Source organism: Oxyura jamaicensis, chromosome 2, assembly GCF_011077185.1.
Source record: "Oxyura jamaicensis isolate SHBP4307 breed ruddy duck chromosome 2, BPBGC_Ojam_1.0, whole genome shotgun sequence".
Taxonomy (NCBI): Eukaryota; Metazoa; Chordata; class Aves; order Anseriformes; family Anatidae; genus Oxyura; species Oxyura jamaicensis.
Genome location: NC_048894.1, coordinates 108,863,264 through 108,891,003, shown reverse-complemented (window position 1 = coordinate 108,891,003; position 27,740 = coordinate 108,863,264). Strand labels below are relative to the sequence as shown.

General features: G+C 41.3%; 1 protein-coding gene across 7 annotated transcripts in view; it reads left to right on the top strand.

The window, feature by feature from the left end:
• The first annotated feature begins 340 nt into the window (after nt 1-340).
• PPP4R1 (protein phosphatase 4 regulatory subunit 1) overlaps nt 341-27,740 on the top strand; it is a 64,153-nt gene continuing 36,753 nt past the window's right edge. The window contains exons 1-4 of one of the 7 annotated variants that reach the window (XM_035318079.1): nt 341-473; nt 694-738; nt 15,203-15,287; nt 23,692-23,798. In XM_035318079.1, the coding sequence (XP_035173970.1) occupies nt 467-473; nt 694-738; nt 15,203-15,287; nt 23,692-23,798 (244 nt within the window). In that variant the 5' untranslated portion in view covers nt 341-466. Of the gene's footprint in view, nt 474-693; nt 739-809; nt 970-13,835; nt 14,044-15,151; nt 15,288-22,094; nt 22,138-23,691; nt 23,799-27,740 lie in introns of those variants that run through there. The other 6 variants (XM_035318078.1, XM_035318082.1, XM_035318077.1 and 3 more) reach the window with 6 other exon arrangements.

Here is a 27,740-nt window from a genome sequence, read left to right as displayed (position 1 = left end):
CTCCACGAGGGCCAAAGCGAGATTCTGGGCGTCCCGGCTGCCCCGCAGCGCCCCGACCCCTCTGTGCAGGTAACCCCACAGCCAGGGCTCCCGGCCAGGTGAGCGGGCCATACCCTCGCCGTCCCGAGCCTCGCCGCCCGCGGGCAGGGCCGGGCGGCTCCGGGCGTGAGTCAGAGCGAGGGGCGGGGAGCGCGGCGCGGCCGTGTGCGAGCGAGGCAGCCCGGGAGCGAGCGCGGCTCCGCCGGGCGGAGGCGGGGGCAGCGTGTCCGGCCCAGACCCCTCCTCCCTGCCGCCTGCCTCCGCCCGCCCGCCCGCGCCGCTCTCCCGGGGACGCGGGGAGAAGCCGCCGGGCCCGGGGCCCGGACCAGCGCCGGGGCCGCCCCCTTCCTCCTCCGCAGCCGCCGCCGCCGGCCCCGCTGCCCGGCTCCTTCCATGTAGCGCGGCGCCCCGCGGGGGCTGCAGCAAGATGGCGGGTAGGTAGCGCCCCCCTCCCCCTTTCCGCCGCCTCCCCGCCGAGGCTCCAGCCCTCCTCCTCCTCCTCCTCCTCCTCCTGCTGCTGCTGCTGCTCTCCCCCGCCCCGGTTTCGGAAGCGCTTCCCGTCCGGGTGCGGGGGGCTGCGGGGTGGGGTCGGCAGGGAGGCAGGCGGTGTGTGCGCGTGTGTGTGCGGGGCTGACGGTGCGCCTGTCCCCGCAGATCTGTCGCTGCTCCAGGAGGACCTGCAGGAGGAGATCGACGGATGTGAGTGGGGTCGCGGTGGGATGGATGGAGGGGAGGGAGGGAGGAGAAGGGGCTGCTGCGGGGCGAGGAAGTCGTTTCAAATGTGGATGCCCGGGGTGCATTGTGGGAGGAGGAGGAGGACGGGAGGAGGAGGAGAGGAGGAGGAGGAGGAGAGGCCATGCTCGGCGCTGCCCATGAAGCACGGCCGGGGGTGCGCGGGGCTCCGCCGGGCTCCCCCGCGGCAGCGCCGGGGTGCGTGGGGCGCCCGTTGGCGGCGGGTAACGGGCGGCGGGGGCCGCCCGCAGGGAGCTGTGGCGGCGGCGCCCCGAGGGGCTGAGGAGGAGGAGGAGGGATGAAGGAGGAAGGGGACGGGGTCAGGGTGGTGGTGGCCGTCGCCCCGCACGCCCATGGCCGCGGCCTGGGCAGGCTGTGGGGAGGAAGGCGCCGGATCCCCGTCGGGAGCGTGTGGGTCGCTGGGCGGGTGGTGGGGTTGTTTGGCTCCCCCACCCCGCCCCTCAGGCCCCTTTTTCTATGAACTGGTGAGAATAGGCTCTGGAGAGGAGTTGTGTGAGGGCGCGAAGCACGGGACGCGGTTCTGGCTCAAAATGTGAATTCAGGGGTACCAGGGCTGGCGGGCGGCGTGTATAACGTTATCCAGGTGAGGCGGCATCTGTTGGCCGTGTCAGCGCCGAGGCAGCTTTGGCAGCACAAGAAATATCAGGTAGGATGCGAAAATGGAGGCAGCAGCCCTCTCTGAGGCGGTTCGTAACGCAGGCTCCTGCCTGGCAGCCCGCGGTGGGTGAGCAGACCCTTGCCACCGTCTGAAGGTACGTGTCTGCTGCACAGCCTGCTCACGACGAGACCAGATTGCAGGAGAAAAAACCCTTTCTTCTTTTTCGTTTGGCATAATTTTTATTTATGGGAGTGTTATTTTAGCTTTTCAGAGCCTAGCTGAATGTTTTACATCTCCTTTTCTCAGTTTTGGGATCTGATGTGTAAAAGCTTTTTGTTGCGTCTTCCCACACACAAAGAGAGCCTTTCTGCAAAGCTTCATTTTTTGTTCGCTTCTGGTTGCTGGGAATTGGGACTGGTAGCAGAGCTGTTTGAAAACTTTCTGTGATAACAGGAGGACTTCTTTAGAAGTGATACACTCTGAAAAGAAAGCGCCTTCTTAAATTTTTGCTTAGGTTATGATTTTTCTCGACTGTAAAACAGGAGTTGGAGGAGGATATGACTGTAGCCATAGGAGAGATGATTCTGAATCTATGGTTTCCCTGGTGGTGGTTTGAATGTTATGGTCTTGTCTTTAAAAAGGGAGAAATGATGTATGCTCGGATCTATATGACTCAGTCCAGATGAGAGCATTCTGAAGGCAAGAGCCAGAGAAATCTAAAAACTTGAAACCTCATTAAAAATGACTGAGGTTTTATGGAAGTAGATAAAAGTCAATAGCTCAATATTTCAGTGTTTTACTTAAAACAAACACAAGAGGAATCTGTATGAATCAATGTGTGCTGTCTGGACATAATTCAGTCACGCAGTGTCTTTTATGGTTCTTAATTTCGTATGGTTTTGTTCTTGTGAGGTGGGCGTGAGCTACCAAAAAGTGATACAGAGTAGGGAGACTGTACGTCCCTTGGGATGCTTTTTGTACCTGTTTGAAATAGCCACTTGTATCCACGTACAACAGGTCTTAAGCAATCTGTGAAGGTTTTTGCAAGTGATGCATTATTTGGGATTACGTTTCATGGTTGCAGGTATTAAAAAGGCAGTTTCAAAACAAAAAACAGAAACACCACAAAAAGCCGCAGTTTTTGCCTGGCTTTACCAATGCTGAACCCCACCCTATAGTACCTTGCTGTAAATATTTCAAATGTTTACAGCTCTTCTGAGCAGAGGAGTTAGGAACTGGTTTAGAGGTGTATTCCTGCATGCTAGAATGCAATGGTGAGAAAATTGGGAGTGCTGGCAGCTTTTACGCGTGTGTGATTCTGGCAGCTGTGGTCCTGCTATTAAACGTGCTAAACAAGGAAAAAGAAGTGAATTGTACGAGAAGGCTGAGATGGGGCCAGCTGATAGGCTATTGAGAAAAGCCAACTGTGTAATTTTAGTCCTTGTGCTTCTGGCTGATCTGGTATCCACCAACAGCAAAACGTCTGTGAGATTCAGTGGAAAAAGCCAGGAGTGATACAAAATGTGAGACTAGATACGTGTGTAAAGATCTGGATTGGGCATCTGAAGCTGGTATCTACTTAGGCCCGTGGCCTGGCATGCTTCAGGAGGTTAGGCGTTCAGTTGTAGCTCATCGGCGAGTTTAGGTTTGATTCTGAATCACAAAAGTGTATTTTTTAATGGTGATAATTCGTAAGGTGAGTCACCATTTTCAAATGCAGTAAAAGTATTACAGGAAATAAGGACATGAAATCAATAAGGTAACTAATAGATAGCTTTTATTGGTCGGGTTGTAAAACAGTAGGAGAAAGTCCTGGAGTTGAGCAAACAACAATACTCAGTTACTGCTACAAGTAATAAACTAGGCATCTGTACAGCTTTTCACAGCTGACAACAGCTATTTTATGGTCTCAGTCTTTAAGGTCTCTAAAATGAAGTATTTTACCAGAGAACTGGCATTTAATGAACAATGTGTACAACTCAGCCTTTTGCGCCACCCCTCAGTTCCTGTGCCTGCTCACTGAATGCTGATTGACCTGAAATAGCGAACAATGAATTATTTTTATCTTTGCTGTACTGTTTCAATAGTTGCTTGTAAAAGAAAGTTTACCTTTTCCTAAAAGAGGACTTGATAAATATTTAAGTTAAACGTAACTTTACTAGATATCAGTAGAGAGCACTAATCTGCCTTTGGGGTAGTGGAAGATCTTCAGGGTACATGTGGAAAGCATCTGTTTAGAAATTGCCTTTTGTTTATTTGTTTAAGAGGTCAGAGATTAAACAGGAGCTTTTATAAGAAAGGCTTTTAGAGAGTGGCTGACAAACCAGCTGGATTGCCTTTTAAATTATTAATTTTGCCTTTGGTTTGCTTTTCTATTTTGAAAGCTTCGTATTTTCTGCTCTCGGTTGCTTGGTAACCACGGGAAAGCTCAGATTTTTATTTTTCAGGTGAATGCGTACTTCACACCTGACAGGACATTACCCAGATGATTCCTTTAAGTAGTTGCAGAGCTTGACAAGTGGCATTTCAGTGCTTTAATTCCAGCTAATATTTTGTGTCTGTCCAGGTAGCTCCTGATGTTAAAGGCTATGATAGTAATGAAAGAAATTGTTTCTCCCATGGTCAGCCAGTGGCTTTTCCTTGTTTGGAAGTTTGAAGTTTAGGACAAAATACCTCAGTGGATGTATTCTAGCAGGATGTACAGAAGGTCATAAAAGAAATGTAATTCCTAAATGTAAGTTCTTGCTGTGAAAGCAGCTTTACTGCTAAATGTAGTCATGACTGTGTCCTGCCCCCATCTGGTTAGCAACATTTGGTTGCATTTTTTTCATGTGGAGGTGAACCTAACGAGAATCCTAGCGTGATATCCATTAAGGTAAAAAAAGGAGGGAAAAGAAATCCATGATGGTAAGAGGGTGAAAATTCAGAGTGGGAGCCTGCAAGAAGATTCCCCATCCCATCTGGGCACTACGCAAAATAAGATAGCGGCTCAGTTTCAGCTGGGCAGTTACACTGCTTGACCTATTGGTTTTGATTTTCCATCAGAAATCTTGTATGGTGTGTGCAGAGAAGTCTGAAAATTTGGCTTTTGTTCAAATACTTCTTTTGTGCATTCAAAATAGAAAGTGTAGTGAGCTAAGTGGAGAACAGGAAAGAAAATAACCAAGACCAATGATTGAAAAGTAAACGAGGAGTGTAGAATTATTTATTTTTGCTGATAAACAACAACAACAAAAACCTTTACGATTCCTCCTAGACGTATTCTACCTCCCTCCCTTCCTCATGGATGCCTCTGAAGATTGAACTGATCAGTCCAGATAGATGGAATCAAACGTACCGTGATGCTTGCTCCTTTCAGTCTGCTCATTGATGTGTGCAGGCTGCGTGTTCTGAAAAAAGGAGCTATCTGTAACTAGAATTCAGGGTGTGAAACAGGATAGCTTTATTTCATTCAGGATTTTAATTGTGATTTAAATCGAGGGAGGAGAGATTCTGGTTTAATAACTGGTTTTACTGTTTTGCCCTTTTTTTTTTTTTTTTTTTTTGAAAAAGTTTATTCTCACTGATAACTGAGAGCTACATTTACATACAGCTTTTGGACTTTTGACAATCACAAGTCTTACATGCATGCTTTGGTGATTTAGTAGCCTAACATTCAGATTCTGAAGCTTTGCCATTTGTCATGTTGGCAAACAGTGATAGTTAGCGTTTTCTGTACAGTTAGTGTTCACATGATTTAAAAATACAGGGACTGATTTAGATTTTTAGATCTTAAAACCGAATGTAATTTAGATAGTTGTAGTCTATAACTTTTAAATGAGGCTTTTAAACTTTTAAACTTAACCTTTAAACGAGGCTTTATAGCTAAATATATATACATGTGTGTATATATAAACTTGTTTTCCTTAGTATTAGACTTTAACATTAAGACAGTATCTTTTTGTTAAACTTTATAACTATCACTAGCTTCATTAACTGTAAAAACTAATTGGATTTTACTAGTGGATAGAGCAGTCCTAAAGATTAAAAAAGAAAAAGAGTCCAGTAACTTTAATCTAATAGATCTGTGGTTTTGGTATCTAGTTCTTTTTTCAGTGATTGGAAAAGGAAGCCAGGTCTTTTTAGCCTTTTCTCCCAGCAAATGAATGAACCAGTTATTTAGCTGAGCTGAAGAAAATACTCTTTGTGCATCTGCAGATGTCAAAAGCTGGTTTATCACTGACGTGTTCATGTTCCAGGTAATCAGCAAATCATCTGGCATTAGCAGTGAGTTTGTGTTGGTTGAATGCTTTTAATTAAATTATTCTATTAGACTTTGGGTCGTGCAGAAGTCTTTTCCCAAATAAAAGCTTATTTCCATTTGAAGTATTTAATTTCAATTTCATTTTTGATTTTTTTTGGCAATACTTAAAGTCAGAAGATTTTTTTTTCCAATTAAATAGGTCTGCCTTTCCCTGTGGTGTCAAATCACAGTTTGACACTGTGTTCTAGCTCTTGTTCTCTTGCAGTGAATTAAGTATTGTATACTGAGACACCATGTTATGTTAAAATTCACCTTACCTTTCTCACAGGCATAAACAACAATATCAGAAGCTTTTGTATTGTAGCTCCTTACCATAGAGTAAGAATTACCAAATCTTACGCTGTTAGTTGTTCTGTATAAACTGAAAGTTAGGTCTCTTCTTAGGCTTAGGGCTTTTGGTATAATTAAATTCCAGTGTGATGTTCAAATGCTGTGCTGCAGTACTGGCCTCTTGGTCTTGTCAGTGTCATAGCTCTGGTGAGGGAGCACCAAGGTATTTTGAGGGGTTAGTGGGTTGGCATTTCAGTAGCATGCAATCCGTAGTCTCTGCATTGCAGAAATTAACAGCAATTAATGGCAGACATGCTGTAGTGCTCGGGATCAGTTCTCTGGTGTGACTGAGATTTTGTTCAGTTGGGAATCTAATAATCAGTTTTCAATGCTAATGAAGCGTACTCGTTCAGTCTTTTTTTCCCTGGAGATCGTGCTTTAATTCTCCTGACTTCTCAGTTCATTTCTTTGTCTTTTAACTGACCCTCACAGAAACTGGGAGTCTCAGGTGGTTGGCTGTGTCCCCATGGAATTACAGTTGTGGGGGTCTCAGGTGGGTAATAGGTAGTCTTTTTCTTGAGAAACCTCTTAGGATCCTAGAGAGGAGGTGATGATTTGAGGAAAGGGTTGTGCTTGAATTGATACAGGCTAATGAACCTTCCTCATGCAGCTGCACGTTTTCTCCATTACCCCTAGCAGAGGATTGAAGAGAGGTAATTTTCCAGGCTTTCAGCTTCCCAAGGTCACTAGCATCACTTTTGATGTGGAAATACATTTTTCACCAGACACCCTTTATGTTCCTGTCTCTGGCAGGAATCCTCAATTCAGGTTGCCAGCTCCTGGTTCTTTTTTTTTTTTTTCCCTTCTGATTTTGTCCTAGGGCTACAGGTATTCTCCTCCTCTTCCCTTCCTCTCCCACTTGGAGACAAAGGGGAAGAAGGGAGAGAGTCAGGAAGGACATGAAAGCTATCAAAATCTTAAGATAACATGAAACCTCGGTGTTCATGCAGTTATTTCTGCTGACCTGTTGTGGAGGTGGCAGACTGCAGCGTGTTGAAGATGAAATGCCTCTCTTTCGTCTGGGTGTCTTTTGCTGCTGAGATTTCCCCTCTGTGTGGGCAGAAAGTGTTCATTGTAAGAGTAGTTGCTTCAAGAGGTGGCTTTGGCAGGAGCTGAGCTGGCTGAAACGGCAGCCTCTGCTGTGAGAGCTGGAGTAACAATTCTGTCTTTGGAAGGGTGAGCCAGGGACGGCTTCCCCTGAAGGAACCCAGGACAGCAGGGCATCTCTGCCTGCGTTGGAACACATGGCATGAGAAAAAATAGCATGGCTTTTTCTTGGTTTGGGTGGGATGGTGCACTTCTTTCTGTCAATGGTGTGTTAAAGTTCTGTCCAGAGGGTAGCTTGAAAAAAAGCAACAAAATGCAACTGTGAAGAGTGCATCTGAGATAGCAGGACAACTGCACTAAGAGTTGAAGCTACTGTTTGTTTTCTTTTATTACTATTTTTAAGGGAAAGAAAAAATGAAAGGCAAATATAACAAAAAATGTGTTATTCCAGGATACAATTTTCATAATAGCTAGAAATACTAAGAAAAGAAAATGTGATTCTGTAGGAACCATAATGCAGACCGTTGGAATGTTTTCCTCTAATAAACAAGCCTGCTTAGGTATTTTCTTGTCTTGTTGCCATGGTGCCTCAATAGCTCCCAAATATTTGAATGTCAGAGAGACCACCTTTTCCTTCCTCTCCAGCCTGCAGGACAAATAGCTTGATGAGTCTGTAGGGATACTTCATGTGTGAGTTTGCTCGTATGTATGTGTTACTAGAGGAAATGACTTTTGATAACATTGAATTTAACATCCATGGTTGTTCTTACTTTTTCTAAGTTTGAATCCAATACATTCAGTGCTACTTAATCTTTTCCTCTTGACCAATTTTACACTTTGAGCCCAAACAGGAAAAGTGTGAAGAACTGCAGAAACAAGAAGAGTGTGAGGAGTTGCAGAAAGAATTTCCTCCTGTGAGTGCTCAGGAAACACAAAGGCTTATCCCAGCAAGCGTCTTGAATTCTGTCAAAAAATAAAAGTCTGCAGAACATTTAAGTGGAGAGAGGAGAAGGGCAGTTAGGAAGTTCCAAGTGATTTATGTTGCAAAGCTGTATTTTACAGACTGTGGATGTACTAGTCATAAAGCTTGCCTTTGCAGCTTTTAGCCCAAGTAAGCAAGTTTGAGATACTGTGCTCGAACCAGCAACATAACTGCGCAGTGAAGCAGCGCTTGAGTCAAGTGGAGCACTTGGATTTGTAGCTGATGGGATATAACTTCGTGTCACGTCATTGCAGAGCTGGCACAAGCCTTTAAGACATTTGAGCTCCAACTGCTTGCCTTGCAGTGCTCTCCCTTCCAGTTAGTTGAGGGTTAAAGCATACCAAGGGTAAGGCACACCCAGTTTGAGCTCAATATTTCATGTGTAACAGCTGCCCAGTTAGGGGCAGAACGTGAGTGGGGCTCCAGGCACAGTGAACGTGGGCATCCTGTCGTGGTAGGACCAGGCAGAACATCTTGGTTGGAGATGGAAGTGGGGTTCTTTCCACAATGCTACAAAACTCAAATAGTCATGCAGATGATTAAAAAGTCCAGAAGCAGCAGTGGGATACATTCAGAGGGCGGCTACCTTTGACTGTAAGGCACTTGTGGAGAAAAAAAATACCTTAGAGTAACTTCCTGCTTGCACTGTCTTTTCCTTCACTCCAGCCTCCTTCCAGGAGCCTTAATTGCATGCAGTGCAAATAGCAAGGGACACGGATACCATGGTGATGGGTGTGACATGCTCCCAGCAGGAAACTGGGGGACAAAATATAAACTGCTGATTGTTTTAACTGGTAGCTTGGATGTCCTCTTTGTTTCAGTTTCCTGTGTCCCAGCTCTTGTTGCAGGTCTGACCGTTAACCGGTAGAAGGTCCATTCTGCTGCTGTGCAAGTTAAGGAGCAGTGAGCAAGAAGAGCTTTCTTTCCCTTTGCTTCAGAGCAGAAGAGACGGAGCTTTCTTTCCCTTTGTTTCAGAGCAGATCAGGATTTGCGGTGCTGCTTGTGTACGCCTTGAAGAGACAAACCTGTTTGTAGCTGCACCTGTCCTTGTTTCTTTTAAAGGATTGTGTATCACCCCTTGTTTTCTCGTACATTTGACGAGAAAGGCAACTCCTTTGGCATGCCTGATAACTGCCTTTTTTTTTCTTAAAGGCTTTTGCTAGACAAAAATATTCCCTTAGTCTGTTATGTTTAGTCTAGTGGCTCTTTTGTATTTGCTGTGCCATACTTGCACAGGTTCTGTGTGTAAACAGCTGCTGATTTTGATTCCTGCATCTTTCTTTCATCTGCTAAATGCTCCCCTCCTGAAGCCTGCAGTCAAGTCTGATTTTAACGGGTTTGCTCTGTCTGTGCGTCAAGCTGTTAGCAGACTTTACTATGAAAGTGCTGCGTAGGGGCTAATGTGGTAAGCCTTGCCGTTAGCACGGCACCTTCGGATCAGAGCTGCTTTACACTTCCCCCTCGTCTTCCTTGCTTCTGCCTCTCTCCCCTTTCTTTCCCATCACAGAGCGTGGAGTGCAGATGGGGAGGTCTGTGCACACAGGTGAGATTTAACATGCATGGAAAAGGAGCTGAAGTGGGGATAACACTTTGTGCTTCAAAGCAGAGTTGGGGTGAGAGACAAAAAAAGGGCAAGCGTGGTTCTTATTTCTACTAATAAGCAGCCAGACAGAAATCTCCAGTTACTACCTGCAGATCCTTTCTATACTTCCACTTGCCTGTCTTGTATTTTGCCAATTAGAATCGCACACTGTTCAAACTTGCATTTTTCTCTTACAGCATTTACAAAATCAGAGTAAACTTGTGGCACCTTATTTGCATTTTTAGCCTCTGAAATCTGTCTGCTTTTCTGCTCTAGTGTCTCGTGGAAAAGGCAGCTCCCGCTTCCTGCGATCAGCAGTGAGTAGTATCAGGCAGGTGAGGTGGTGGAACTCGGCGTTACAAACACGTTTTGTAATATCTGTGTAATTGCAGTTGCAGTAGCATTTGGTTAATGTTACTGAAGTGGTGTGGTAGATTTGTGGTAGCAAATGAAGCTGAAATAGAATGACTTTGGGCTGTGATGTCACTGTGGAACTGGAGATGGAATACAGTGCACAATTAAAGAGAGCAGTGAGTCTGTAACTGAGCATAAACACCCAAGTTTAGCTTCCACGCTCTACCAAAAACCTCACTATTGCTGCGGTGGATTTCTCTTTGCAGAATGTCGAGCTGCAAGGTGATTCTCTTACAGAAAATGAGTTGGAAAATAGTGTTATTTGTGATATTGAAGGGCTGAGAATACTGCTTGTGTTCTGCAGAAATCTGAATGCAAGGTGAATTTATTCTTTCATAGCACAGGGGACATTGATTTAGAACAGAACTTGCTACTGTTATTTTGTGATACAATATCGAATGTTTGGGCTTGGAGAACTAATATTTTTACTTGACAATTAAACTGAAAAATTACTTGCTTGAGCAGCAGAACAGAACTAAGCCCTTTCTCCATTCGAGTGCTTCATTGACAGGAACATCTTTATGGTAATAATCAGTGTAGAGAGCAAATGGTCTGTGCTACAGTTGAAGAAAGAGTTAGACCTTTTTTTTTTTTTTTTTTTAGTTAATCCGTAGCAACTGCGACAGAGACTCCTTAATAGATCTAGAGATTGCTTTGGGAATACAGAAGGTAAAATAAGGGAACTTGATATTAGATGGAAATGCTGAATCTTTAAAGTTATTTGTTGCTCAGCTCTGAGGAATAAAGAGTTGCTCATAATCTGAATGCCTCTCTTCTCATTACTGAGTTTCTGTGCCAAAATGAAGGAGGCTGTGTTTCTGCTATGGAGCCCACAGCAGATGCAGAAGAATACACGTGACCTTGCTACTGAACAGTCCGTGGTAGAAAGTCATTCCTGTATTATTAAATAAAAAAAAAGTCATTATTTTTTCAAACGTGATCTTTTGCGCCTGCCTGTAAAGACATGACATGAACAAGACCTTTGCGAACGATATTATAAAGATGAGAAATACAGTAGAAAAATGAGCTCCCTTGAAAATTGGCCTGCAGGCAACAGTTTTATAGGGGGCTGAGCTTTAAATGGACTTCACTGCGTTGCGTATAACTTCTCAGCCAAACTTGTCACTGGTTGACTAAGCACAGTCTGTCTCAGCGAGATGGCTTTGTAGTCTGTGTTAGTTAATAACTGGGGCAAATAATTGTTGTATCCCTGCCGTAAAATGGAGAACTTAAGGCAGGTATGTGTCTTAATATATTCTTGGTATGGTGTGGACCAGATGCAAGACAGAGACAAGCCTGAAAAACCTGCACAAGAGTCAAACGATTGGGCAGGAAAACAAAGGTAGAGAGAGGAGTTCTGTGGCTCGTGTCATACACGTCAGTGATAGCTAGATACTAAAACAAAATTCGGTGCTTTTTTGTTATTTTTCCCTGCCTTCTGTTTCATGGTAGTAGTGTAGAATTTTGAAGAATCAAAAATTTCTAGAATTGAGAAGTTTGCTAACTAAGTACAAACCCAGGGCATCTAGGTTAATTATTGCATCTATTAATTTTGCACTGCTTGGCTTATGTGGACAGAAAGTAGTGGCACTGTGATTGCTTTTCACACTGTTGGCTGATGACTGTTCCTCACCCCACCACCAGTAGTGACTTGGAGCTAGTGGGACAGGATGCTTTTATAGAAACCCCTGATTCCCTAGGTCTACTTTTGCAAGTTGGCGTGAACATATAAGGCCAGATTAAAAGCTATTTAAACACTGAATTTGCAGTAGTTTCAGTGGTGGCTTGTAGCTTCAGTTCCTGCTGAGCGCTTGGTCTTGACTTACTGGTACTAGTTGGAAAAAGTACAGAAAAATAGGGAAAGTGACCAACTGCACGTTCTACATTTGAACAAGGCAAGACATCTATTCAAGGTTTTTTTTTTGTGTGTAAAATGTATAGCACAAAAGGTACGGTGGTACTTGGCTTTTACACACAAGTTTGAGCACTCAGCCAAGGAGAGCTGAAGAGGCAATATCAAGTTAAAAGCCTTTTTGATGCCTTTTTTGGAATAAGCTTCAAATATTGTGGGCTGACGGTCCTTTTAGCTAGCTTGAATCAGTGTCTTGGTGTTGAGAGTGAAAAAGAATATGTAGGTAACTGTAACAGTGCTTTTAGTAACCATATCAGTTCGTGCACTGATTGATCTTTAATCCCCCTTCTCTTCCCTTTTGGTCTTAGGGTTGCTTTTATCAGGATGCCGTCATTTGAACGATCTCTGACTAAAAGCTGAGGTGCTGGGATTGAGTAATACTGCTCAGTATCAGTAACAGAGGCAAATCAAGCCTGTTGCAATGCTAAACTTAATTTTACAATGTGCAAAACACTGCAGAGTCAAATACACATACCTCATTTTCTGTTTGAATTAGAATGAGACCTCAAACAGAAATTGCAAGTAGCTCCTAATATTTATATGTATCATATTTATATTTGTCATTGATAGGTCTGACACTGGTTTGACCAGGCGAAAATTACGAGAACATTCAGTTCACTTAAATCAAAGGCATCAGACGTCCGGCCAGCTTTGGTGTATGTGTGTATGGCATAAATAGACTGTGTGACTAGTTTGTACGGCATAAATCGAGTGAGCTGTCTTCGTGCTCTGCAGCGATTAAGATGACGTCTGTGTTGGACCACCGTAGGAGTAGCAGACAAGGAGAAATGAAGAGGGGGAGAAAAGGGGATGTTGAACACAAAGTTGAGGTTGAGAGGAGAGAAATGGAGGAAGTAAAGCAGGCAGAGGTTGGTGTGATGGTCATCATATTTTTTTTTATTGATACTTTTGATAAATAAAATAAAAATTCTTTTGGCGACTATATTTGACATAGTTTCCACAGTTTATACATGTAAATGCATAGTCTGATCTGCAGACTTTAAGATAGGAATATAGGGTCCTGTTATAAAATGAATTTCACTGAATATTAGAGTGGTAATTCCCTGCCAGTTGATTATTTCTGGAGTTTAGAAATCAATCTGAGTGCAGTGGGTTAGCTACGTAGTGAAGGTAATGACTACAGTGATACAAAAAACAAAAATGCAGTTCATTTCCTGAGATGCGGAGCAAGCGTCTAACTTAATTCATGTATGGGTGCTGCAGAATGAGTTCATTGCTTCAAAAATAATGTCTTATATCAGCCCTCTGAAAGGAGGACCTCTCATACAACAGTAAGACAAGTCTATGTGAGAAAGGTGTTTGTGCATAGGTGTCTTGGCGTAAGTACTAACACAGGAAAACCTCTGGTTTCAGTTGAATTCCGGGGTTGAATTTGATTCAGTGAAACCCTATAACCTGCTTCTTGTTAACTTACCGAGCGTCAAATCCTAACTCGCTTTATGAGTATGTTCTTACCTTCCCTCACCTTTTCTTGCGAAAATAAAACTGGGTCTTGTGGAGGAGAGAAAAAAACAAACAAAAAAAAAAGAAAAAAAGAAAGGAGCAACACCCAGAAAACAAAATAAACCCACAAACCCTGAACCATTATGCCTCGGTCCCTTAAGGTCTGGGCAAACAGAAGTTCAAACAGTTGTGTAAACTGTGTGTTGCTAAGTGCTTGCCCTTCGTGCTGCAATAGCTTTATGCAACTGACCTTTTTTCAAGCCTTCCTCCTCCTCCCCCCGCAGTGTGTTCCCCTCTACCTTGGGCACATCTGAGAGCACTAGTTTGTCTCCCCAAACTGCTCTTCCAGCTGCTTTGGCTCTCACAGCTGCTAGTACACTTTCTTCCTTGCCACTCTCTCCGATTCCTCTTATACTCTTCTATTAATGTGCCCTGCTCTTCTTCCTGTCGCTTCTTTGATTTCTTTCAAGGATTTTTATGTGCTGCCAGCAACTGCAGAATTTGGACCTTCATCCAGGCATAGGCTTTATTTATGACCACTTAAACGATATCACTGTTTCTCTACCGAGAAGATGGAGAACTAATTTGCTGGTAAACGGATGCTATTAATTCAATTTAGGTGTGAAAATATTACTCTTCTAGAGACCTTTGGTTGTTAATTCTTTTAACATTTGAAATATGATGAGGTAAGACATTCAGAAAGTGCTAGCTGCTTATGTATTTGGAATGTCGAACATTGAGGTTAATGATGCAATGTCTGATAATCAATATGCTACAGCTGTATGGAAGGGAAGACATGAGTAATCTTTTTCTCCACAGATTTCACGTTTTTAAAAAAAATCATCATTGGACCTCTAGATCAGTCAACCTATATATTTGCCAGTTTTCGAAAGGCTTTTCAAATAAAAGACCAAAGAACAGTTGTAGCATACTGCAGTGTTGTATTTTCAGGGGTAAAGCTGGTGACCTGGGATAGTTCTTGCAAATAAGCAATTGCATTTGCCGTTCTTGCAAGTAAGTTGTTGCATTTGCAGGCTATGTCTGTTACGGGACTGCGGTGTTGAGAGGGCATCTGGAAGCTTAAAAAGGGGGTAGTTCAAATCCTAATGCTTCAAGCAGCTTTGCAGAGCAGGACTGGACCCCTTTTCCAGTTTATTGTGGTTTCTGTTCATATGAAGTTGTCTTTTGACATGCTGGTTAGTAATTATACAGTAGGTGATCTGTACCTGGTTTTTATTTGGTAGTCAGATAACAGCGACGCGTCTGAACTTTTTAACATGCCTTTTTTTTTTTTTTAATGTGGGTTTTTGTTCTGCTAGCTGCTGCATTACCTCTGGTCTAATTGCACCTATGATTTTAGTCTGTGTACCTTCAAAAAGCTGATCTTAGAATTAGCTAAAAGTCACTTGCCTGATTAAAAATCTCTCTATATAAAGTATAAATGTCAGATTAAAATAGCATGAACCTCGTATGTTTAGTGAAACGTCATGTTTGGGAATGTAGAGACAATACCTAAAAATTGGATTAAATGAACTTTGAGTAAATGACTTTTGTATAGGAAAAGCTTTCTGGGGGCTGGGGAAAGGTGGGGGAAATTATTTAGTGTAGCTGGTAAATACGGTGTCATTAGAGCCTTGCCTAGACTTCTGTATTTCAGACCAACAACAGACATCATTTTAGTGTTAAACTACTGTGATTATAAGGAGTATTTCTGATGTCTCTGATAGTTGGTGTGGATGACTACAGCTCAGAGTCTGATGTGATTATTATACCTTCAGCCCTGGACTTTGTCTCACAAGATGAAATGTTGACGCCTTTGGGAAGACTGGACAAGTACGCTGCAAGTGAGAACATATTCAACAGGTATGCTTTTTAAATGTCTGCCTAACTGTGTGCAAACTATTAATCTGATTCAAATCTGACTGAAGTTAATTTGCATGAAATACAAATAATTATTTTAAAAAAATACTTAGGAATTCTTCAGTTTCCACTCTTCCTTTTATTTGCTGATGCTTCCTCTACTTGCAGATAGCACAATGTTCTTCATAACAGAAAATATTTGCTTACCTGTTAATATTGTAGTCTGCAATTGCCCAGTTTTATTTTGCTAATGCCACTGAGCTAATTGCTTCACTTAAAAGCACAGGTATTGTAGAATACTTCGCAGGCCTACACCCACACGTGGTTCCATTGGATGAAGAAATTCAAACCCAACATTTAATTGTAACGGTAAACAGATCACAGAAATGTATACAAATGACTTTTTCTGGTGTTTTATTTTAACATAGTTCTGTTTGGTCTCTGAATTAATAAAACATGCTTGCTTTTATGTTGAATTATCTGATTTAGCAGCATATGGAAGATAAATCTGTGATCAACCACCCTGTAGACTAGCCTCTCAGTTTTGTTGTTTGTGGTCCCTTCTGTAAGGATTTAGTCACATGCTTCAGTCACGTGAAGTATGCTTAAAATTCCGTACTACATACATGAACATATCCCAGTTTGGAAGGTTGGTTTAATTTCTTTCTAATTTATCTGAAGCTAAGAAATATATTATGGTTTGTCTTACAGTCTGCACAAATATGTATGTATGAATTAGTTCTGAAATGACCAATTTTAAAGTTTTTGTTTGTTTTCCTGAAATACAAAGTTTGTGTCATTTTAGCGTTTGAGGTGATGTCAGTAACTTGCCACCGGGGGGGGGGGGGGGGTGTTTGCCCAGATTTTGTGGGGAGGGAGGAATGAGGAGACAGCTTTTAGATTTATAGGTATTTCATTGTGACAGTCACGTAATAAAAGCCTGTAGAGTGGAGAACGAACTTGGAATCTCAAGTTATGAGAAACTTGAGTTTTCATCAAGAATAGTAGTCCTAATGTTTTACTGGGATGCGGGATGTGCATAAACTTGAAGTCTTTTGATGCTGCTGCCCACCTTTATGCATCCTGTGCTTACCTCTGTCTTTTCTGCAGGGGAAAATGGGTGGAGTAACTATCATTTTCTGTTTTTTGTTCTGTTGTTATAAATGTCTTGCCTAATCCTAGCTGTCTTTGTTAGGCCTAGGTGTGTTATGTAGCTTAAGAAAATAAAGGAAATAGCATATGATAGTCATTAGTGATAAGACTAAGTAGCAATTCAACTTGAATGGGTTAAGGATCGCAGAGTTTGTGATGACTTAGCATCAGTCTGAGGAAACAATGGAGAGATTTTTGCTCAGAGATAAATTGGAGCATTTCATAGGCAAAAGGTTGGAATAAACAGCTTAAATGTAAGTTAATTTCTGTCTCGTTGAAATGGTATAATCACTTCCAGTTACTTATGTGTAAGTTTGGATTCACTTATATATATTATGATTAAGTTAATAAAACTAAGTTCCTGTGACCTTGAACTTGTATTTGTGTTCAGGCTTCAAATTGTAGATTCCCAAACCCTTGAAGCTCAATCATTGAGCCTAGGTAAATTTGGATAAGATTTTTTTTTTCTTTAAATGGATGAATTCCCGTTTCAGTGTTCTTTGAAAAAAAAATCTTTATATGTCATTTTAAAGTATTCTTTCTTTTTGCATTGTTTTTATTTTCATTTTCTATCTGGTTAGTCATTTGCGTATGTATCACATTTACGGTTTATGATTATATTGAATAAATTGAAATTATTTTTACTGATTACTACAGAAGCCTAGTCTTTGAGTGGATTCCTGGAGTGCTTGCAATTTCCTAGTTGGTGTCTGAAGGTCAAAGGTAGTTCCTCTGAAATGGAAATTGATCTGTCTGGATCCTAAGAAGTATTAGCAGATAAGATTTGAATTTGTAAAGAGGAATTGCCTCTTTATTTAAATATATATAACTTCTGATAACATGAACTGGAAAAAGAGCATAAGGTATGGAATCCTTCACCAGCTTTCTGAATGGCAGGAGTGGTTGCTGTATTAATTTTTGGCACGTTGTGGCCTGCATCCTCACTCTTTGTAAGGATTTTCCTAAGCTTTATCACCATTATCTTGCTTCTGTTCATCATTAAGAAGGCTCAAAGTGCACAACAATCATTAGTAGGTCTATTTGAATGGCAAGATAGCACCTGAACAACAGACCCTTTCCTTTTGATCAGCCTACTTGAGGAATTGCTGTTGCCCTTTCTCTTCAAACAAAAGCAGATCTTCGTGGCAGACTTCCATTCATCAGTATGATCAGTCCTGGTTATCAGTGAGGATATTTAAAGTTACCTCCTTGCCATGCTGCTTTGTTTTCTGAAGTACTTCTTTGCTTTTCCCTTAGAAAATATTACTTAAGAAGTTGCAGAAGAGTCCTTTTGTGTACCAGTGTAGGAGTTCTATCAAGAGCCTACCTACTGGTCAGACTTTCTTAGCTGTGAGAAAACCTCATCCATCTATCAGAAGAACCCCCCTTATGACTGAACGGAGAGGTCTGGAAATGCTCTACCTTTCTCTTCTCTGTAGGCATCTTCGTCTTTGGATGAGGTTCATTTAGGTCCCAGAACTGGTGATAGTGACTTTAAGATGTCCTAGTATGCTTCCGGGTTGTCTGTTTTTTACCAATTCCATTAACACCTGATATTTTTTAAAATACTAGTTCTTTTTTTTTTCCATTTAATTTCCTTTTTTAATTAAAAAAAGAAGTTTACTTTCAAAATACTGGTAGAGCAGCACTCAGCAGTAACTCAAAGTACATGGGATCTCGAACAGGAATTATGCATTGGAATGCTTGCACAGCTTATCAGTAGCACTTCTGCTGTCTACAGTATAGGAGAAGATTTGGCCTAAAGCAGTCTGGGTGACTTGTCTTTTTTGCTTTCATGGCACAGGCATATTATTTTCGGTACAGTCTGCAGAAAGTAGTCTTCCTGCTTTGTAGGCTCCAGATAGACTTTAATGTGGCTTTCTGATTCCTGACTACAATAACACAGTATCCAGTTTGATTTTACGTTTCTGAGATTCTGGAGCAGATCCAGAAATTTTTAGAATATATGTTCTGCTGTGGAATGAGACTTTTTAGGAACTGAGAAGTGAATTTCTTTGCAAGGAATTGAGGGTAAGGATGAATTATTGGAAATCCAACTAGATTTCCAATTGCATTCTGTAGAGTCAAGAAGGTTATTTTACTGTGTGTTTAAAAATTAGGATTGGCATGCAGAAAGTATCCCCACTGAAACAGGAGGGTGCTGTTTACATCCCTCTATGCTGTACTATGTATTAAAAACCTCTCAAAGACAGTAGGCTTGGTGGGATGTTGAGAAACGTTATCAAGACCTTCCACGATCTTAAGAAATTACCTTGCCTTATTTTCATTTACATCAGATTACAGTCAACAAGCTGATTCAGAATTGGGATTTCCAAAGCTACCCCATTTTTTTTTCCTCACCACACTCCCTTTCCCTCTGTCTGTGCAGCCCAGCCCAGCGTAACCTTTCTATTTTCTGTTTATTTGGTGAATACTGACAATAAGGAAATGCCAAATTCATGCAAAAGCCATGCAAGTGCCATTCATTCTGACTAGGATGTTTCTCAATGAACTTGTCATTTTAGGATAAATCAGGTTATTTCTTCTCATTTCTAGCTTCTCTTTCCTGTGTACTGATGTTTCAGTCCTTCTGATCCCACTGTATGCCAAAGAATAAAATTTAGTAAAAATGAAACAACCCCCAAAACACAGAATTGCAGATAAATACATACCAAATTAAAATTACTCTAATTTAACTTAGAAGTGTACGTTAAAGTTATATAAGCCAAACTATTAAACATCATAATTTTCCCTAAACACTAAAAGAAGTCTTCATCACTCCTGATACTTATAATGACAAAGGGAACGTGTACCTTTGTTCATTTAGCCTTTCTCCTTAAGAAAGGTACAAAGATGTTCATTTTGAAACTGGGATTTGGTTCAGAATATAATATTCATGTAAACATAAAAGCTCCTCAAATCTTGGTTTAGAACTTGCCTAAAAACATGCAGAGAAAAGCTCTTCTTTCTTTTTTTCTTTCTTTCTTTCTGGTAAGATTGGTAAGGTAAGCTGGCTAGCTAAATGCACCCCTTCATGCATATGAACTCTGTAATTTAAATTTTATGGTATAAATTTAGTAAGGGGCTAATAATGATGATTGGTACACAGCAATTACATCACTTAGAACTCCCAGTACTGATTCCAAATAAGGTCAGTGTACCAAAGGGGTTTGAATGAGCCATGCAAAGGTATTTATAGCTCTTCTTGGACTATGTCACTGTATATCCCTATTAGGTCCTTGTGCGCAGTTTTCAAAATGTCTGTGCCATGCATGTGGTTGTAAATAAAGGCAGGGTGTTTGTCATCTATCCACGTTTTCTTCTGCTAGTCGCAGTGAAGTAGTGCCTATGAATATCCTAAGTGCAAGTCCATCAGTTTTCTAGTGTTTTGCGAGCTGTCCCCGTGCATGCTGATAAAAAAACTTGAACAGGTGAAGTTGAACCTCACTAATTACCTTTCACTTCGACACAAAATAATTAAAGTGCTTGTGCTGTGTGCTATGTCCCAGCATTTGGTCTTTGCTCTCTCCTGAGCCAGTAACCTGTTTAAGGGATGAATAGGATGAATGCTGTCTAAGTGGTAGTTGAAATGTATGGTGAATAAATAATTTTGTTTGAGAGTTCACAGCTGTAGGGTTACTGATCTGAAGCTTCACTTGCCGGGGCAGCTAGCAAAAGTCTGTTTGCACCTGAATAATCAGGTAGCAGAGGCAAGTATGTGCAATGCTGTTTACTGTTGCAATGAAGACAACTCTTCTGGCTCTGAGAATGTGTAAGGGTAGAAGTTCTTTGTGGAGGTTGGTATCTTATTAGAGGCAAGCACTGCGTGAACCATAGGAGGAGGGAAATGGCAAGAAATCTTTAATCTTAGACCCAGGCCGTGCCCTGATAACCAGGTGCATAATGTAACAGGAGGTGTGCCACTGACACCACTTACATTGCCATCACTGATGTTGGTGGAGTGATTGTGTTGTGAACATGTTTCAAGTGTCTGATTCCCTGTTAGATTGCAGTCTATGGGGACATGTTGTATTATCCCTAGAGGAAAGCTCTCTCCCTTTCCTTGTCACAGGAGGCTCTCCTTGCTTCTCTTGAGCATGAAGCCTGTTCACTTAATTTTGTTTTTATATCCATGTCTAGCTCAGACAAGTCATCCTTCAGAGCCCTGTTACAATTTGACAAATGCTCACCTGGCAGTTGTTGGGCAGGCTACCGCTAGGCCTATGTTATGCTACTATCCATGAATAGTTCATTCCGTTGTAAGCTTTTTGTAGCTAGACCACCATTGTTGGCATGAGAAGAAGGATTAGGCTGCTCGGGCACCAGGGACCTTTCCTTACTCTCTACTCTCCAGCAGACAGCATCGTTGAAGTATAAGCTTGCAGTGCCTAAATTGTTCCTCACCAGTTGCCTGTGTGCTAGCTCTTGGCTTGTGGCAAATGTGAGGTAGATTTAGCTTTGTCTCCTGTGTTTGTGCTTTGGAAGCATGTCGAGAATTTTGACAGATTGTTGGGGGTAGTGGCAGAACTAAGAGCCCCAGATGTTTTAGGGGATGTGAGTGAACATCATTTCCCAGAACACTGGATGGAGTTAGAGATTACCCTGTCACTAGAGGCTGCTTACCCAGTTGTGTTTTCTACAAATGACCCTGACTTGCCCTGCTGCCTTTTGTTGTAATGCTTTTTACCAGAATCTACTAAAAGCAAAAGTAGATGCATTGATTCTTGTACAAGCAAAAGAGAGAAATACCACCTGGATGTAGGGATGGGCAATCTTCTACCTTCAGGCTGTGGGAGAAGTTGAATGTCTCTTTGAGTGGACTTAACCTGAAATAGAAATTACTTCTTATTAAGTTTTGTGTTTTCATCTCTTCTTAAGCGGAAGGCTTGTGGCCTTCAGCTTACAGGGTGGGTACTTGTGCGTAGCCATCTGTCCAGCTCACAGGAGCTAGCGAAGACGCAGTGGGATCCAGCCACCGCTATTCAGAATATTGCTAACAAAGCTCTGTGAGAAGATGAGTCTCCCCGAATCTCCCTGCAGGGTAGGGGCCATTCCACAGTCCCCAGGAGCCAGATGCAATAGCACTGTTTGTCGTGGCCCTGTATGTGCTGAGGGAAGTCCCATTCATCCCTCCTTGCTGGTAGAGGTAGAATATTCTGTAAGTACAAATGCCAAGTTAAAGATCCAGGGTCAGTTGCTGCACCAGATGGCTTGGATGTTGTCTCAACCAAAGTAAGCACATGTAAGAAAGCTGTATCCGAAATAGAAGAGGTGCTTGAGGTGGTTAGTTCAGTGTAATTTACAGCTCTTCTGGGTCACCGGGGTAAAAGTTTATCGACACTATACTTGATTGGAAGCATGTTATTCTAAAACTCAATTCTGTCTCCATGCCCAGCTGGGAACAATGTCTGGGGTGTGTGTTTTCGTTCGATTGCGCAATAAATTGTTGACCACCATCTTTTACAGCTAGATTTGGCATATGTCCACTCTCTTGTCACTGTTGTTGCATCTACATCCGTAGGCTCAAAATCCCAACTCGGTGGGTCAGTTGTCATGTCTCTTTTGCTTTTCAAGGTTATACTTAATGTGTAGGAGAGACAGGCATCCAGGCAGGCTGGTGCATGAAATACGCTTCATATGTTCCTCTTCTCTTTTCAGAGCTGTCCAGCCCTTTAAAAGACCAAGTCAACTCTGCTTCTAGGTTAGTCTGTTTCCCTCCATTAGGATTTTGATAGCTGAACTTGCAACTGAAAATCAAGATCTCTGCCTAGAGACATTGCACTTTTATCATGTTGAAGAGTGAGGAAAAGTAAATTTGTTAAAGGCAAAGGGTATTTTTTAGAGTTTGTTTGGTTTAGAGGATTTTGTTCATCTGTATGTCAAAACAGTTTAATTTAAGAGTTCTGCAAGTGGCCAATGTCAAACATTTTAAATTACTGATTTTTCAGCTTGAGAAAACTTAAATATTTACTTGACTTTGGGAATTCATGAAAGCCTACTGTATTTCTCCGATGGCGTAGAACTGTGAAGTTCTCAGGCTTCCCTTGTACGCTAGGAATCTAACCATCTGTTTGTTACCAGCTTGTGGCAACTGCTCACATTCACCATTTGTTGTGAACACGACCACGTTTATTTATGTTTCTGTCTTTGTTTACAGCACTGCTGTTTGTCAACAGTCCTTATATCCAGGCTACACCCTAACAGTGGTTCTGTCAGTCAGTTCTGGAAATAATCTGGCACTTGACCCCTGCTGCTGCTTTAGCATTTTGATAAACTGCTCAGAGGCAGTGCAAGAGGTAGCAGCACGTTGGGCAGGGCTCCTTGGCCCATTCCACTGTTGGGATAATCCTGCTAGCTCTCTGAACTGATGTTCTCCAGCCATGTTGCCCCAAAGGAGGAAGAACAGAGTCAAGATGGCCATATGTCATTACAGGCTGTTATTGAGAAGAAGGGTTGCTGGCTACATTGTCAGCTGCATTGGTTAAAAACTTAGGGTTTAGAGCTCTCTTAACTGATGAGTATGACTTTGTAACGTGGGCTGCAACAGACTCGTAGGGGAAAAAACATTTGACTGCATCTTGTCACTGAGAAGTTAACCATTAGAAAAAATCCTCATGAATTAATAGTAACTGAGGTGATTCTGACTCTTCTCCTGTTTTCTTAATATTTCATTTGCTGCTTTGCTTAACGTATGTCCCAGGTGCACATGGGCTCGCGTGTGTGTTCTTAGCACAGTATGTGCCCACTGCTCTATAGAGCAGTGAATGAAGTTTAGCCTTTAAATGTCATCACTGGTATGGAAATCTTCAGCTGAAGTTTTCACACTTTTGTTATAAAAATAAGTTCATAATTATGACTGAAACTGTTCTGACAATGGTGGTGTTGTCTTGCTTTGTACGAATCAAGTGAGGGAATTCAGAGGTGAGGATGGAAGGCTGACACTGCCTCCTAACTTCCCACGCTCCTTTTGCTCACTTGGCAGATGCTTAAATTTGTGGCTGGTTTCTCTTACCCTTGTAAGCTGAAGGGATAGTTTTCAATGTTACATTTAAACTAAACAATTCTTTAGGATTACACTTAATATCAGAATTGATAATTCCCAAAGCAGGGCTAACAACATTTACTGCATTAAAAGTAAACCTATGCAAAATTTTACTGTTTGGTTTAAGAAATGTTTATGATTGCACGACTTTTGATTTGGCTGTGTTTCTGGGCACAAATAATTCTATTTTTTAAATTCTTTCTTGTAAATTAGGCAAATGGTGGCTCGAAGTTTGCTGGACACTTTGAAGGAAGTCAGTGATGATGAGAGAGATTGTATTGCTGTGTTGGAGAGAATCAGCAGATTAGCTGATGATTCAGGTAAGTAGCATCAAACGTTTTACTGGGTTAATAAGGGAATGTCAGAATTGCTCAAATTAGACCAATGTCTTCCCTCTCTTCATCAATATTCAAACCAGGTTTCTATAGGATGCAATAATGCCATAAAATTCCATTTTCCTGAATCACCACTCCCCTTCCCCCAAGACAACATTTTTCCTTACTATTTTCCTTGACAAAAGACAAGATGCGTGGCTGCCGCTTTTCATCAGTGTAATTTAAAATAATTTTTCTGTACTTTGGCTACTCAGCAGATCTACATGATTGTTTCAGATTTGCAGATAAAGATAATTTTACTGCTTTGAAAAGGATCTTGCAAAGCATCTGTGCAAAACTCCCATTACTTCAGATAGAATTTGAATGCTGAAGTTGTTCTTTGGGTCACTTTTGGGCAACCAGTGGTGAAGATGAGAGGCAGCAGGAACTGATAGGCAAGATGCAGATACAAGTAATGAGTAAGAAGGGTCCATAAAGAGGTGCTTCTGCTCATGAATTTTTTGAGACTGCCGGGTGTTTGGAATAAAATGTAGTAGGAGAATAATGAAAAACAAATGTGAGAGGAAGGAGTTCTTTAAAGAGGGCTGGCTGGGGGAAGGGCTGAGAGGAAAAACGGTGTGGACGGAGCTGCAATGAAATTCCAGGCTGAAGATCCTCTAGAAAAAAAATGAACGGACTTTACTATAACTTAACACAGTGCTGATCTGGTTGAAGCACCAGAAGAAAGAAGTAAGTCTTTTTAGCAGCAAAGCATCAGAGAAATTCATTTGTCATTGGTGAATGCTGTGGAGAACTAGAAAAACTTTTTGTTAAATTTAGTATGAGATGAAAATTTGTTTCTTTTGTTTAAGGTGTGTTCTTCTCCCTTACTGAATTGCATAGTGTGATGCTTTCCAAGGGTAAAAAGCTATTCTGTAAGATCCTACTGTCTTCATTTAAAATGCACATTTTTATTTTTGTGAGCTAATGTCCTTGTTTAGCCAGGAAAAACAGCCTGTCATTAGCATTACATAATTCTATTGAGTACCTCTCCAACAATTCTTTAAGAGGAAGAAGAAGTCTCTATTCATTTTAATTGAAATGTTTTTAATCATGAACAGTGGCATGCAATTGTTCTTGAGCACTGTAGCTAAGCTCTGCTTCTGAAATTTGTATAGTTTGTGTGGTGCTCTTAGCAGCTTTGAGGATCAGGAACTTGCTGAAGTTTCATTTCAGCCTTGGAAATAAGACAGATGTATGAAGGAGAAAATGACTTTGTGCAGCAACTTTGTAGCCTTAGGCTTTTCCTTGGTGATCAACCAAGTGTGTCAAAATCAGGCTTGTTTAGGTAGAAACGTAATGATTGCCAAGAATTGAGCTCAAATCAATTTGTTTCCTTTAACAGGGGTGGAGTACATTTTTAGTCAGGGTTGATATTTTCCCAGCGTCAGTAAAAGCAGCGTTTCAGGCTTTTCCTGCGTAGTAGAGGTTGTTTTAGCTCTGCCAAACTAGTAGCACTGGATTCTGCAGCTGCTGCACAAATTACATTTCTGCAAACTTAGCTGTGAGTTTCATGCCTCGAGCAGTTGCAGTGTTGGACTTAGTATATTTCTGTAACAGGGGTAATTAGAATGACCTTACGTCTTTAACCAAACCAAAATTAATTAGGAAACTAGATCTGCTTTGTGTCCTTATAATGTGTGTTCTTTCATATTATTTAAACGGCAGTATAGTGGGATTGTTTTGTTGAGGTTGTTATTAATAGAACTGTTTATCATTTTTCTCATATCTGACGCTTTTTTCCATCATTTTTCCAACTTGCTTTGCAAAACATAAAATAACTGAATTTGGAAGAAGAAAACATAATACCATCTGTGCATTTTGACTTGCTTGGTTCGAGCCGTATGTGTATATGGTTAGGGCCATCCTGGAGTCAATTCATGTTTAAATGCATAAATAAAAAAATGCTGGGAAGTCAAACTAAACTGTGTACAGGTCTTCTCATTTCTGATAGCTGTTACTTATTGGCCTGTTTTCCAGCTTTGGGGAGTGTTTTCTTGTCAAATCAAGCCAAAGAAAGTAAGACACGTTCTGGTTTTTGACAGTAGTTGATATATTAAGGTTTGAATTGAAGAATGCAGCTGAGATATACAGTATCCATGCTATCTTTGTACTTCTGGTGTTATCTGAAATCCTCTAAAGATATCTAAGCAATCCTTTGCCCTAGTAATACTTAGTAACTTCTGAAGTTGCTGGGCTGATGTTTTTCAGACACGTTCTTTGCTTCTCTGCCTGAAAAAAAAAAAGTTTCATTTTTTTTTTGGATGAGTTGGGACTACAATAAGACAGCTGTTTCTTTTTGTGTTGGAGAGCAAGAGAATTTCAAACCTAATTATTTTTATTGTTGTATTGTGATAACACTTCAAGAATCTAAATGACATCTTTGTTGTGCTCAATACAGCATTAATGTGAAATAAAAATCTTTACTTCAAATATGTGATTGCAGGAGGGAAGGCACAAAAACCCATGAGACAGTATGTGTCAGTATGATTATTGATACCATACTGACACATCTTGATATACGAATCCATATACAAGCCCATCTTGATACACCCATGGGCTAGCCATGATGTAATTTTTTGAGGCATCATGACAAAGGCAAATATCAGCTAAAACTACTTAAAAAAAAATGTTGACAAAAATTGTCTGATATCTTTTGGTAGGGAGTCACTTGAACTCTACAAGTGGTCTTGTTAGCATCACCGATTTATGAAAGTTTCTTTGTTTGGGTATGGAGGGAGAGGATTGAGTATTGCCTATTGAATAGTAAGTGATGTTTCAACAGCTTTCTGTCAACAGTCAGTTTGTGGCTTGCAGGTGGACAGTGAGTTGTGTGAAATGTAGTCTGTGCAAAAGAGTTGTGTCTACTGTTGTGTAATTACACGTACAGATTGTATGAAGTGGGTCTCTTCCTGGCAGGGCATTTTGACTTTTTCTAATGGAGGGGTTCCACGTTGTACTTGGCTTTGCAGCTTAGTGTTAGATCACTAGTATCCACTGGAGACAATACTGAAAATGAGGTGCTGCCAGCTTTGGTGTGCCGAGGGAATGCAGGAACTGCTGTGCCCTAGCATCATATCCTGCTGTAAGAGGCATCAAAGAATAGCTCTTTCACTGGAGGAAAACCATCAGTGACAGTTTAGGAATAATCTGCTGCTTCCAACCCCTTTAGTTGCCAAATAAACTTTTTCTTCCCTATGATCTTTGGTAGTGAGTTAGCTAGCATAGTTACAGCTGTGCTAGGAAGGTGATACCTTATATTTCTTTGGAATCTACTATTTAATCACTTTGTAATTTCTTTCTTTATTGTTGCTAGGTATGGCTTCCCACTTAAATGTTCTTATGGTGTCTTTGAGCCCATGGAGGCTTGGTGATGGCAAACGTGATTTTATTCCTCAAGAAACCCTTGTTAGTGTTAGAAACAGCTGGGCTGTCTTCATTCTCAAGTGTAGACTAGTCACAGACTCGCATGATTTTGAGCAAAGCCCTTAAGTCTCTTTTATTCATATAAATTTGTGTTCATTTTTTCATACTAGCTTCTGAATGGATTGTATAACATAGGGCTTCGTTGCTGCGTGCACAAGCACCATTAACTTTCTTTGAAAGTTAGCCTCAGCCAGAATTGAAACATTCTTGGCATTTTGCATAGTGTGACTGCAATACTCTGCATCAGAAGCTTTACATCTTTTGCAAGGGTTCTTTTAAAGGGAGCGTGTCTTCATTTTTAAAAATGTATGTGGTATTTTAGTGTAATGGGAAATAGATGTACACAGGTATCGTTCTAGAGAAATGCTGCGAAAGAAGAAAGACTTCCTGGAGGAGTTGCACTTACTTGCTTGAATATAACCAGCTAGAAACTTTTTCTCCTGAATGAAAAAGTCTTTTTTT